Source organism: Dendropsophus ebraccatus, chromosome 3, assembly GCF_027789765.1.
Source record: "Dendropsophus ebraccatus isolate aDenEbr1 chromosome 3, aDenEbr1.pat, whole genome shotgun sequence".
Taxonomy (NCBI): Eukaryota; Metazoa; Chordata; class Amphibia; order Anura; family Hylidae; genus Dendropsophus; species Dendropsophus ebraccatus.
This window is the reverse complement of record NC_091456.1, coordinates 135,642,428-135,656,648: the sequence shown is the minus strand read 5'-3', so window position 1 is coordinate 135,656,648 and position 14,221 is coordinate 135,642,428. Positions and strand designations below refer to the sequence as shown.

The following is a 14,221-nucleotide window of genomic DNA, read 5'->3' as shown; positions in this document are numbered from 1 at the left end:
CAGCATTTCATAGATGCAGTAGAATAATAGGTTTCCTTACGTGTATACTGTGTGTGTTGTGGCTAATAGATAACTGCAGAACTACCAAGCAATACACACTACATTTTCTGATATGCTATTTTAACAGGATTAGATGACCAGCTACAGTACTGTGTAAAAGTTTTAGGCAAAATGTAGGAATGATTCCATAAAGAGGTGTTAATAGTTTATCATCAATTACGGTAGCTATATGCAAAGTGAATGAACAGAAGGGAAATCTAAATCACACTAGTATCTGGTGTGACAGTCCAGATCTTCTAGTTACTTGTACACAGTGCATGAAGGAACTTTGGAAGATTGTTGTATCATGCTGAAGAGACTACCATGGTTCTGTCTCCATCTAATCCCAGACAGATGAGGGCTCTGTAGAGGCCATATCACTTCCAGGACTCCTTGTTCTTATTGCTCAGGTTATTGTCCTCCTCAGCTGACCAATCTCTCCCAGCCTCCCCATACACATGAACCTCTAAATTGTCATATATGGGGAATGGGGGATCCACAGTCATACTGCTCTTGCGCCAGCTTATCCCTCCAAGGCTAATAGGCTCAGCTCAGCTGTTGCAAATTCATTGTCTGACCCTCTCCACTGACCTCATCTGTTGGGATGTCGCCATATACCTTATACTGTCGGCCAAACATGCCATAGCTGGCACAGACTGTAGTATAAGGTGTATGTGCACCTTTTATACAGTACCTTTGCACAGTACTGTATATACTATAACTCACAAGCAATAGAGAGATTGCAAGTCGGCACAATCTTATCTGCTGCGTTTTCCTGCGTAGAAGCCTACTTTGTAACCCAGGAAAATCTTCTAAAAAAATCAGGAGTAGTCTTGTATGCAGAGTGTCGTCTTATAGGGCGGGTGCTGAAAAACGTTGGGACTGGAGAATATGCAGTCGCCGCATACGGCGTCCAGTGTATGGAAAAAAAGATGTGGTACAGTGGCGCTGTGTCCAGAAAAACACAACTTTAACCTGTCTGGCCCACCCTTGTATCCTACCGCTATTACTGTACCTCCTTCTCTGCCTCTCGGATCTCGCTGCTTTCTGATGTTTTGTTTGTTTTATTTTTATTTGGTGTGCGTTGGAAGAGGGGTAGTCTTATACAGCAAGTATATCCCAAACTCTATTTTAACTAGAAATGCTGGGGAAAGTCTTATATGCCGGAAAATATGGGTGTATCATTCAATCTTTACTTTCTGATGTGGCAATTGTACTAGTGGTGCTCGGCAATAGGAATATAGTCCATTCAAAAATTGCACAAATCACAGACAAAACAGAAAAAAATGTTGAAGCAGCACTCTCACCAATTTTCAGATCTAGCAGTCTTTTATTGTAGTTTCAGTCCAGGGAAGCCGGAAACTCCCCCCAGCCCCCCCCCCTCCCCCCCCCCCCAAACTGACTGTAGCCATGCACATTGTATTTGCTATGATATTCTGCCTAATAGAGGTGCTATCATGAAACAATGGTACATTAATAGTATATGGCCTATGGTGCTCCCAGTAATCCTAAGCCCTGATTGTAGCTCTGTGAACCCGTCATTCTTCCCTGGTACCTGACGTACAGGAGAAGCTTGCAGCATAGGGGAGGTCAGGTGCTGCTGTGCAGGATTGTGGGGGCCTAGAGGGTCATACCTAGTGGTCAGTCACAAAGGTGGTCTCCGGTGGCTTCACCTTGCCCTGCCAGCTTTGATTTGAGGTCTACCTGTGGCACATGGTGGTGAAGAGACACCCGAGACTGACTGAATCACTTGGACCCCTGTTTCTAGTATTAGAGCTATGATTATAAATCGTCGATCAGCATGAAATGGATGACGTGTTTCCTTTAAGGCTTTGTCATACATTAAATTAATACCTGTCTCTTCTGAACTATTTATTTCATTTTTTTTTTCTTTGTCAGGTACGGGAGATGTTAAAAATGAGGGACTCCAATGGAGCTCGTATGTTGACGTTAATAACGGAGCAGTTCATGGCCGATCCCCGTCTTTCGCTATGGAGACAACAAGGCACTGCAATGACTGACAAGTATCGGCAGCTCTGGGATGAGCTAGGTATTATTTGCTCTTTTAATGTCAGATGGGTTTTGTGTGTACAGCTCGGTTTCTTCTTTGCGCCATTGCACATTTTGTGATGACCTGCGGACATTTGGAGGCCTTGTCACAATGTGGGTATTATGGTTGGGCCAATTCTTCAGCCCTACCTGATCTTTTGGAATTTATAGAATATTTTGGTCTTCTGCCTGCGATCGTGGCCACCTCCACGAGCGGGTAGCTTTCAGGGTTTCCGAACGTTGATGTGGATGGCATAACATAAATCCTCGTTAAACATGAAGATCTTCTTCTTGTCGACTCACCTTTTTATTTATGTGGCGTGAACCATAGCTCTTTCATTGTAAACTACTTGGCCACAGCTCGCCTTCTCTCTGTTTGTATATTTGGCTTGGAGTTTAATTCCTGTTTTGTAGCTTTAATCCCTTGTATGTGTTTACTATTCTAATGAACACGTTCGCAGCCAACTTGGCACTGGGCAAAGGAGTTATTGGCGTACAATGCAGGAACTGTGTTCACTTTTTTTTTGCTCCCCCCTCCCTGTGGTTGGGACGAGCGAACCATGGGAATGGCCCGTGGTCCTGGCTCTAAGAGGATCCATGAGCGACTTTCTCACTGTTTCCGCTAGCAAAGAGGGAACTGGCTGTACTCATATACTTTGTAGAGAAAGGACCCTGATGGACCTCTGTTTGTTCGTTAATAAGTTAGCGGCTGGGGAGAGTTTATTCTAGGAGTTTTGTGTTTGGTTAGCTCTTGGGTCTTGCGTAGATATGCATATGCGTATATATGCACATATCGTGTGAAAAGGTTTAGAGCGCTCCATATATTGTATTTTTGGCTAAATTGATCAGACGTAACAATATTGCCTTCCTAATATTCTGTAGAATTCCTCTTTCTTCCAGAACCCATTAAGGCACGAACTCTAAGATCTCTTAAAGGAGTTCTGTGGTCTCTGGCACTAAGGTGTTACCAGCAGATCTATTTAGGTCCATGGATCACGCTTGATCTCGGACCTATAGGCCACAGTGTCACCTTTTTGAATTTCAGCAAGTTAAATCCCCCTTCAGATTTTCTGACAAATGGGTTGCGAACACTTCTGTAACTGACCTATCTGCCTTAGCCATTGTTGAGTATAGATGCCACTATTGTACCTTGCCCCAGCACTAGTATCCAGATGTACCTGCTTCCTCCAGTTCTATACATGTATTGTGTACATTGTCGCCCCCTGGGATGGAGCGCAGCATACAATGGTAAATATTTTTCTCTTTACTCGGCTATCCTGTGGGGGATGTTTAGTGTAGACATAATAACCGTGCTGCAAAATAGGGAAAAATGTGCAAGAACATCTGAGACCATAGCAGTGTAATTCCTGGATGCCCTTTTTACCTCCCGGGATGATTCTCCCATGTTGGAAGCCATGGGCTGAACCTGCCAATTATGACAGCCGCCTGTTCCTTCTAGGAGCATTGTCCCTGATACTCCGGAGAGCTGCTTATGATGGTGTATACAATTTCATGGTGTATAATGGAAACTGAATTCAGCTACATCATTTCTTATGAGAGTGTCATAAGCCACAGTGAACATCTATACTATGAGTGATCTTTTTGCTGTACACTTACCAGGTGCAATGTCGCGGGTTGTCAGTGGGCAGATTGTTTTCTGCATGGATGTATGATGATAATACAGCTTTAGTAAAGTGATTTCTGTTGAGGCTGCACATAATCATTCCTATAGGTTGTACTTTATATTTGTAACTGCTTTGGGTCCACTGAAACCCATTTACCAGTACAGGCTGGTAGGCTTCAGGCCCTATTCGACCAACAGATCTGACGACAGATTATCTGCCAAAGATTTGAAGCCAAACCCAGGAACAGACTATAATCGGAGAACAGGTCATAAAGGAAAGACTGGATTTCTCCTCTTTTCAAATATACTCCTGGGTTTGGCTTCAAATCTTTGGCAGATAATCTATTGTCGTCAGATCTGTTGGTGGAATAGGGTCTTTATACTAGAGACAATCACACTAGCTTGGTGCTTTCTATGATGCACAACCTATGGCTCTCCAGCTGTTGCAAAACAACAATTCCCATAATGTCTGGACACCTTTTTGGCTATCCAGTCACTGTAGTTGTGCACAAGTTTGGCGGGCCACAACTTGTGCACTACAGTACTGTTATAGTGGGTCTTTTTCCTCAGGATCTGGATTAGGTGAGGTTTTTGTGAACTTGCTAGCTGGTCGTAATTGTGAGTTGTTGACAACTGGGGAGCTTGCAGATTGTCATAATCGACTGGAAGAATATCCTGGGATACAGCATTGTTCCCATCTAAACAACCAGCACCATAATGGAATCCCAAGGTCTTTGTTTTTCTGCTGCTAATTTTTTTTGTCCACCCTCCTTTCAAACTGATCCCTTAGTTTTCAATAGGGAGTCTGTCATGCCTAAAAGTGACCATATATCCATAGGTTCTAGAAAATTTCTCTAATAGACACTTATCTCAAAAAGCTAATCTGACAGAAAAAGGAAAGTCTATGGTAACAGGGTGCTGCAGAAGGGGCTACGCTGTTTTTTAAAATATGAAGAAAGATGCAAAAGTGGATGGTAAAAACAGATGTAGTTGTATTCCATCTGTCAGGATCAATCTTCAGGTTTTTGTGTATGCTAAAGTATAAAAAAAAACTGTTCTGTACGCTAAAAGTAAACATTTTAAAAACTGATCCATTAAACAGACTGCAGTGCAAATTTAGCCTAAATTAAACCTTCAATTGACTTAACCACCTTTACGCATACAAATGAATATTAAAAAAAGACAGTTTCAGATTTTAAACATGTACTATTGCTGCGCAATGTGAAATCTTTTATGGTATTGGCAATTTTCATAGAATCATATGTGATTTGGACCATGGTCAATGCTCTACATAATACATATATATATTTAATATATATTGTATATACACATACATTTTAATCCGAGATGCCATGGTTCAGAGGTTGACATCCCATAGCCTTACTGCCATTTAAAAAAATAAACTTTTGCTTGTCTCTGAGCTGAGACCCCCTTTGATCATTGTGTGCACTTCACTGCCTCAGTGCTTTGTCCAGCTAACTGTATAGACTTATAATGGAAACATTCTCCTGCCAAGGTACAGTGCACTTCTCCTGGCTCTATCTAATGATCAGAGAGTGTATTGGCACAAAGGCCTTGATCAATCTAAATATTTTGAGGTGTTTGTGCAGCATAATGAAATGCTGTGGCTAATGGACAGACAAAAACATAAGAGTGCTACAGTAGGACTTGCCTTATATACCCCCTCTCCCCCCATTGTACACACAATAGAAAATGACAGTAGGACTTTAAGATCCAGTTCACACTTTGGCTTATTTGTTGAGTGCTTATGGTGGAAAATAGGGCAGTTGTTAGGCATGTTGTTCAGTGCGCCATTGGCATAGAGTATGCTTTTTTTTTTTTTTTTTTTTTTTTTAGAAAGAATTCTACCATATATATTTTTTGTGGCCTTATGGGCGACCTTTACCAGTGCCTTATATTGCAACATTTTTATTGGACATGGACGCATTCCTTATCTTGGACCTCTTAGGCCCCCTTCACACGTCCGTGTCAGTTTTTACTGTCAGGAAATCCTGATCAGGAGACCTTAAATGTCATCAGGATAGTATCAGGATTTCCTGACAGTAATCCGTTTTACCTTCAGGAAACCATCAGGAAAAACCTTCAGGATTTCCTGATGGAAGAAGTGAAAATAGGACATGATGGGAGATGTAGTTCTGCAAACTGGATGTCCACAGCTTGCGGAAGTACAACTCCCATCATGCCCGTCTGACAGGTCATGATGGGAGTTGTACTTTTGCAGCCTGTGGCCATCCAGGTTGCAGAAGTACAACTCCCATCATGACCTGTCAGCAGGGCATGATGGGGGTTATACTTCTGCAAGCTGTGACCATCCAGTTTGCAGAACTACATCTCCCATCATGACCTGTCAGATGGGCATGATGGGAGTTGTACTTCTGCAGCCTGTGGCCATCTAGGTTGCAGAAGTATAACCCCCAACATGCCCTGCTGACAGGACATGGTGGGAGTTTTACGTCTTTGGGGGGGGGGTGGGTGGGAGGAGAGCGAGAGCAGTGATCTCACCTGTCCTGGTCTTCTGCCGGGCTGCTGGGTGAGCGATCGGGCGAGCGAGCAGGCGGGCGGCCGAGATTCGGGGGCCGCCGATGCTGGCGGTTGGGGGCGGTCCGGGGGGGGGGGGGTCGGGGGGTCGTCAACCTGAAGTCCGTCGGTTGCCGCCAAGCGAGGGGGCCGGGCGGGGGCCGCCAACCTGAGGGCAGGTGCGGCGGCAGCAGCAGGACCCGGTGCACTCCAGGACGCGCGGCACCAGGGAGCAGGAGGACGGAAGAGTCGGGTGCAGGGTGAGTTGTGGGGGAGAGGGGTATAGGCGGTGGGGGGTGAGAAGGCAGTCCGGAATCACGGCCACTTTCCTGATGTACATCAGGAAAGTGCCCGTGATTCCGGCGCTCCCATAGACTTCTATGGGGGCGTCCGGGCCGGAATTCCGGACAAAAATAGGACATGTCCTATTTTTTCCGGATCATTTTTCCGGAACGGACACCCTTCCGGAGAAATCCGGAAGGGTGTCCGTGCCTAATTAAAGTGTATGGGTCCGGAAAACCGTCCGGATTTCCTGATAGGAAATCCGGGTGGTTTTTCCGGACGTGTGAAGGGGGCCTTATGCCTCTGCTTAAAGATAATATTGAAACCAAACAGAGGCTCAAGTATAGTATAGGAATCAAAGTAAAAAAAAGAAACCATGTTTTTTTTTTTTTTTTTTTTTTTTTTTTTTTTGCATTGGAACATAAAAAGCAGCTATTTTTCAGTAAATTCTCCCTGGCAGAAGTCCTGTGTCTGCTGTCGGCCCCTTCTGGTCCTGTTGGACCGGGGTCTGATGTTAAATATCTGCTGTCCAGATGGACATCATTAGCAAAGGCTATAGGAATGTTGGGGTCCATCCACATAATCTGTCTCTGTTGTACGCTGGGTGCAGTGATTGTTTGCTCGCAATACCTTGGTCATGTTTTATTCACTGCATGCTGAGCTCTGTGGTGCACATCACGGATACTGGACTAGAAATGCTTTCCCCTCTGCACAGGGGCTCTATTGCAGATCTCCTTTGCATCGGTTTTATCAAGGATCACAAGATAGCGAATGGAACATCCTCTTGTATCTTGAACCTTTATTCTGATTGAGGCCATATGTCCACAACTATACATCCAGAGAGGTCCAGGATCTGAAAGTTCCCCTCCCGCCCATTGCGCCCCCGAGCCGGTGGCTCCTTGTGCCAATCACACAGAATGTCATGGTACATCGCTATAGAGGCGGCAGCTTGTGGGAGCGATGTCCAGAACAAGACAGGCCTGTGGAGGTAATCCAGCACATTTGTGACAGGAAACTGCAGCAGAGAGGATATTTGTCTCCTCTATCTGTGCGCTGCCTTCTGTCAAGACTGCAGAAAGGAAGAACAATCAGCAAATGTTGCCCCCCCCCCCCCCCCCCCCCCCCCCCATCTAAATAGGCGAGGAAATTGCAGCTTCATTTCAGTGGAGCAACAATCGCTGTCAGACTATTCCTAGCTTCTCTTGTCTCTTTTATTTTACATACTTTCCATAAATCTAGATTTTCGTTCTGCTGTTAGAAATTGGAGGTGATGTCTGGAAATTATAGCCTTTTTACCAAGCATGTTGTGATACGTTGTGTCATGTGTATAAATGTGAGTCTGATGTGTTCACAGCGAATAAATAGATATACAAGAGCGCTTCCAGTTTATGTGGGGTTATATTTGTTTCTTACTAGCTATACACTGGGACTAGCTTATCCCTTTCCTCCAGCACATATAAAGGTAGCAGGAGTGGCAGTCGATCATGGACACTGCAGTTCCATATAACTGCTTTTTTATGGCTGGGTTCACAGAGTTATTGCAGCCTGTTTAAAAAAAATAAAATAAAAATGTTGATTTATACCAAACAGTAGTGTGCCATATATCAACAGCAGTGGGCCTGTTCACTTGAATGCAGTCCTTTGACTTGGCAACTTCCAACATGTACACATTGGAAGTAAACTGACTGTGGTCAATTGCCGACCACCTTTGGCTGTCGAAATGAGGTGATCCTTTGCTGTGCCCCACAGTGTAATCGTCATCTTTTTGACGGGTTAACTATGTAAAGCAATAACTAAAAACTGCATAAGTATTGATAAAGGTCTGGCACCATCAATCAGAAGATCACATCACAGTGAGTTAGGCTCTGTTCACATGTTTATTTCCATTTTCCTGTTCCCTCATCAATCTGGCAACGTAATTTACGTTCTGTACCAGTCACACAACTAGGGCCGTTGGGGCTTAAAGGCGTTCTCCAGGCAAAGATAAGACAGGGAGGGTGCGGAGTGGTGGAAATCATAAGTCATACTTACCAGTCCCCTCTCCAGCACTGTTCAGTCACACGCTGGTCTCCTGAAGTCCTGATCTTGTGACAAATTGGCCCCACTTGCAAATGCCCATATAGCCGATCCATGACTGAAGCAGGACACCTGCAGTCACTGTCTATGTATCATTTCCTGTGGTGTTGTGTACATTCAAGAGACTGGAGAGTGACAGTGAGTGCAGGGGCATCGGGACAGGTAAGTATCACTTTATTGCCACCACACCCTGCGCTTTTTTTTTTTTTTTTTTATATACCTTTTTGCCAAGAGTACTAGAAGTGGCTAGGTAGAGATTAAAACTAAAACTGCAATACCCTCTAGCTTGATCCCCTGCTCATGCCTGGTCCCTGCTTCTCAGTGTTGCTGTTGCAGCCAGTAATCAGCTGATCTGGCACTTCCTTATTTTACAGCAGGGACTAGGCACCATCAGAATAGCAGCAGTCGAGGATTTTGTATAGCGCACTGTTTAGGCACATGATCCTTTATCAAATTCTTCTTATTCTGTGTTGCACAACTAGGCTGACTTGCCATTAACGCAGTTCAAGTTGTCGCCTAAACAGAACAGGTATGACTAAAACATGGCTGGCTCAAGGCCTTATTCCATTGATATATTGGGTTGATTTAGGAGTTAACTGTCCCTGCCGGACATTGTATATGTATATAGATATGTCACTTCATTGTTCCCTTTTGTAGTTAATGTATAAGGCTTAGGACCAGCACGGAGCTTGCAGTGCACAGAAAGGTAACTTGTAAGCTCACAATATAATGCAAGCTTTTCTTCTGCTTTAATCTTGGTTATTAAAAACTGTGACTTGTGCCCTTGCGTGGGTCTGTGCTCAGATCAGAGCTCTACCAGATGCCAGACGTTGAGAAGGGGCCGACTCTTGTCAGCAAATGGGATCTGCAAGTTAATTGGTGTTTTCTGCTTGCTTCTGGCTGTGAAATGAAATTGGAAGCCCTTTAGCAACATGGAGAGCATAGGACCTGAATACAAATGTCACAAGTCACTGGTGGGGCTCACCGCAAGACAATGGCAGTCTCACTCAAACACTGGGCCATTACGGAGCATTTAAATATGGGGATTATATGGAAACTAAAAGCCCCATTTGCCTCGCCGCCGCAATTTAAGTGTCGGCTCAGCAAAAGATAAGTGACAAATTAAATGAAAAAAGTACCCACATTTTTTAACCTGTAATGCAAAACAACCTCCGTATCCTTCTCATGTGCCACCACTGAATCATTATACTTGTCAACTCCAGTGAGCTGTAATCGGCACAGCTATCGGAGGAGGGTTATCCATGTGACAACTTAATAAAGCTGAAAGTGTAACAAAAAATCTTACACATTTCATTTGATGTCAGGAGCCAATGTTTAGTAGACCAGGCACTGGTCTTAGAGGTTCTCGCACCTACACATATGATAAGTTTGCTACATATGCCAAGAATATGATTGATGGGGACCTGACCAATGTAGTCATACAGATTCCAAGGATGGTGCTGTGCAGTTACTCCCCGTTAAAGTCATTGGAAGATGGCTAAGCATGCTTGGCTTTTTCTGGGCCTACCATTGAAGTGGTTGAGTTCCCACTGCGGACATTTCCTGTATACAGACTTCCCCAGGAGGCAATCACTGATTAAGGCACCATCACTTGAAGGTAGCTTTCCCTTCAGGTGAATGTTTGACTTCCTTTTAGAAGCCTTAGAGCATGACTGTGGTTTTAAGAAACTAAGGCTGAATCTCTTGCTTGGCCTAGTTTAAGGCTTCTTAAAGGGGTTAGACAGTGATTTTAAGGGAAATCTACTTCCAAAAAGGATAGCTGCTTTGTATATTCTTCCTAAGATTCCCATTGGATTCTTGCATGCATTGCTGGTGGCTGAGCATGTAGTGCCTCATAGAAAAAGTCTTTTATTCCTATGTTCTATGAACAGCCATGTAGGTAGCAGTTTTTCCATCACTTGATGGTTCAATGGGCCTCTGTTTTTAAATGCAAATTCACCTGTCACCTGACAATGTACTTTTATTGGAGATGACGGTCAATGAGCCATAATGGGTATTAATACTGGTGAACTGGCCTTAAGGCTATGGATTTGAAGACTTAAAGCGTAAATGATTTGTAGAGCTTGACCATTCTTGAACTTACAGGGAATATCCTCATTGATGGTCCTGCATCAGACGCCCATCCAATTTTCACCACAAATCTGTGTTCGATTTTTGAACTTTTCATGGTAACAGAACATGGAAGCTTGATTCAATACTAGCGATATTGAAATTGGTCTGGAATTAACCCAGTGCTACCCACCAGATCACCAACCTAGTGTCCTGAATTAAGCCACACGTTGCGTTTTTCTTGGAAGTATTTCAATCTATGTACGTAAAGTATATGTTAATACACTAGTAGTTAGCTACATTCATTTTCAATTCTATTCTTTTGGAGCATGGGTGTCAAGTTTGTGGGTCTCCAGCTTTTCTAAACAATTTAATTCCCATCATGCCTGGACAGCTAAGGGTTACTAGACTGTAATAGGGCCCTAAAGCTTTAGCTGTCCAGGCATAATGGAAATTGTAGCTTTGAAACAGCTGGAGGACCGTGAGTGTGACACCCCTGTTCTAGAGAATGGTTAGTTGGTCACTGTCACTGGAGGTCAGTAGTCAGTTTTGGCTTTTTGATGCAGATTCACTGCAAAATTTACCACTAAAGGCCCTTTTACACAAGCCGATTAAAGGAGCAAGCGAGCGTTGACCTGTCAAGTCAGCGCTTGCTTGCTCCTGGTTTCCTGCTCGCTGTCAGGCCCATAGGATATAGCGGCAGTCTGCTGCTGCCGCTCCTATAAGGGCGGGTTCACACTACGGAATTCTCGCGGACAATGTCCGCGGAATTCCGTCAGCTATCCGCCCGCACATCTGGGCGCCTTTCCGCCGGCCCCATAGTCACCATTCTATGGGCCGGCGTATTCCGCTATACGCTGAAAGTGTCATGTCACTTCTTTTAGCGGATCGCGGAATACGCGGAATGGTGTCTATGGAGCCGGCGGAAAAGCGCGTGCCCGTGCGGGCGGACAGCTGACGGAATTCCGCCGACATTGTCCGCGAGAATTCCGTAGTGTGACACTGAACCCGCCCTTACGTGGAGCGATGGCCAGCAGACCGTCTCTACCTGCATTGTTTTCTTTAAACATGTTGAAAGACAATACACAATCATGGCTGATCGTTTCCTTTTAATACTACCTACTACACCAAGTGAATATCGTCCGCATTTGGCCGATTATCGGCCTTTTATGGCCAATAATCGCTTTGTGTAATAAAGCCTTTAAACATTGAAAGCAGTGAAAATCTGCAATAGAAATCAACATTGCAGGTCAATATCCTGTGGAAAACGTCTGACGTGTTTTGATGTACTATTGTAATTAGTAATGTATTTGTATTATCGGTTTGGGATTTAACTATGCAAATTACTAGGTGAATCTGCAGCTTTTGAATTTACTCTGTAGTTTTAGACTGGTGTGTCAAATCTTTGTGTACGTTTTAGCCAAATAAAAAAAAAAACATACAATGTGATCCTTTCCCAAGCCCCAGCACTGTTTCCTGTGCTCTCCCATCCCCCTCTGCAGTCTTCAGGATAGCGCCGTCTCCCCCCTTGCCATCAAAAATCTATTGCATTAATCAGCCAGCCAGTGCGAAATGCATGGGGAGTGATTATACTATCATGCACAATACAATCAGCATGAAGCACTTGTCAAGACCAATACATCAAAGTTTAATTCAGTAATAGAATGAATTAGAGCAAAATGAAACATTCTGTTCTTCCAAGAAACGCGGCCTCCAGAACTGGTTCTTTCTGCAGCCGCCATTCAGGAGCGTCAAGGCCGAGAACCGGTAAAGTAACAGTGGTGATTGTGAGTATAAATGGTGATCTGCTTGTGATTCTGTAATTTATGGATATGCTTGGCCACTGGATAGGGCTGTGGTCATGTTTGCTGTAATAGAACGGGTAGGTAATTACTAGAGATGGAGCTTACTGGGGCCTTGCTCATAATCACTATAGGTCCTGGTGTACAATCCATTTTGTGTGACTTGTGCGCTGAAAGCATTTTGTAACCAGAGGTCAAAAGAGCGCAGTGCTGATTTATCGCATCTACCCAGCTTTAATACATATGGACTGCCCTCACCTTCTGCTGAAAGAAGCAAATACCCCTGCCCCTGACACAATGTGTAAATTACGTCAGGACTTGTAGAATTGACTTCTGACTATTTATGCATGGCTGGCTCCTGTATGTCCTATTGAACTGTGACCTAGAGGATTGCTCAATGTAGTATTCACCCACTGAAAAAAAAAAACACCACAGAAAAAAAATTGTACATTTAACTTTATTAACTTAATTGTACATTTAACACTATTCTACAAAATTCACGCTTGTGAAAATGATGCCATAAATAGGGGGGAAATTGTAGCATAGCAAAGGTGGTGTTATGGGGTGGTGGGGTTATTAGATTATTTTTGCCATGTCCTTATGGTGGTTGATAGAGTTGATCAAATCTAGAACCAGAATGCGATTAATTGTCTTCTTGAACGACTTTTACAAGGCTAAAATATTCAGATTCCCCAGAGAAGTCTGAAATAAGACAGTCCAGAGTGAATGTATTCAACTCCCTATTAGGGCTGGGCGATATTGGCCTAAATCAATATCGCGGTTTATCGCGCATGTAGCCGCGGTAACGATAATTCAACGATAATTATGACACTCCCCTTTTAGCAAACCACACCCACTTGCCATGCCAAACTGGTGATATTTTGATTAGAAAAAGTAAAAAAGAACTGAACAGCAACCCATGGTTAGTCTATTATCATTATTACTATTTGTCATTATTAGGGGTCTCAGCAGAGACCTGGATGTGTATATACAGGTATACAGCCTCTACAGGATGTGTATACACAGGGGGTCATATAGGAATACATGTGTATAACTATATGGGGGGTGGATAGGTGTATATGACTATATGAGGGGATGGATTGGGGTGCATTACTATACAGGAGGTACATAGGGATAGAAGTGTATGACTATATGGGGGTGGATCGGGGTGTATGACTATACAGGGGGCACATAGGGATAGGGGTGTATGACTATACAGGGGGCACATAGGGATAGGGGTGTATGACTATACAGGGGGCGGGGCAGATAGGGGTGTATAACTATACAGGGGTGTATGACTATACAGGGGAGGGTGGACAGGGGTGTATGACTATACAGGGGAGGGTGGACAGGGGTGTATGACTATACAGGGGGGGGACAGGGGTGTATGACTATACGGGTGGACAGGGGGTGTATGACTATACGAGTGGATAGAGGTGTATGACTATACGGGGGGATAGGGGTGTATGACTATACGGGGGGATAGGGGTGTATGACTATACAAGGGGGGGGCAAGATAGGGGTGTATGACTATACAGGGACGGTGGACAGGGGTGTGTTACTATACAGGGGTGTATGACTACGGGGGGGACAGGGGTGTATGACTATACAGGAGGCACATAGGGGTAGGGGCGGATAAGGGTGTATGACTATACAGGGGTGTATGACTATACGGGGGGCACATAGGGATAGGGGTGTATGACTATACGGGGGGGACAGGGGTGTATGACTATACGGGGGG

At 44.2% G+C, this 14,221-nt stretch overlaps 1 protein-coding gene across 1 annotated transcript in view; it reads left to right on the top strand.

Annotated features, from left to right (window-relative positions):
- The window catches only part of ZSWIM6 (zinc finger SWIM-type containing 6), an 81,639-nt gene that overhangs the window by 46,664 nt on the left and 20,754 nt on the right, over window positions 1-14,221 (top strand). The window contains exon 4 of the mRNA XM_069962731.1: window positions 1,939-2,089. Coding sequence (XP_069818832.1) covers window positions 1,939-2,089 — 151 coding nt within the window. The remainder of the gene's footprint in view (window positions 1-1,938; window positions 2,090-14,221) is intronic.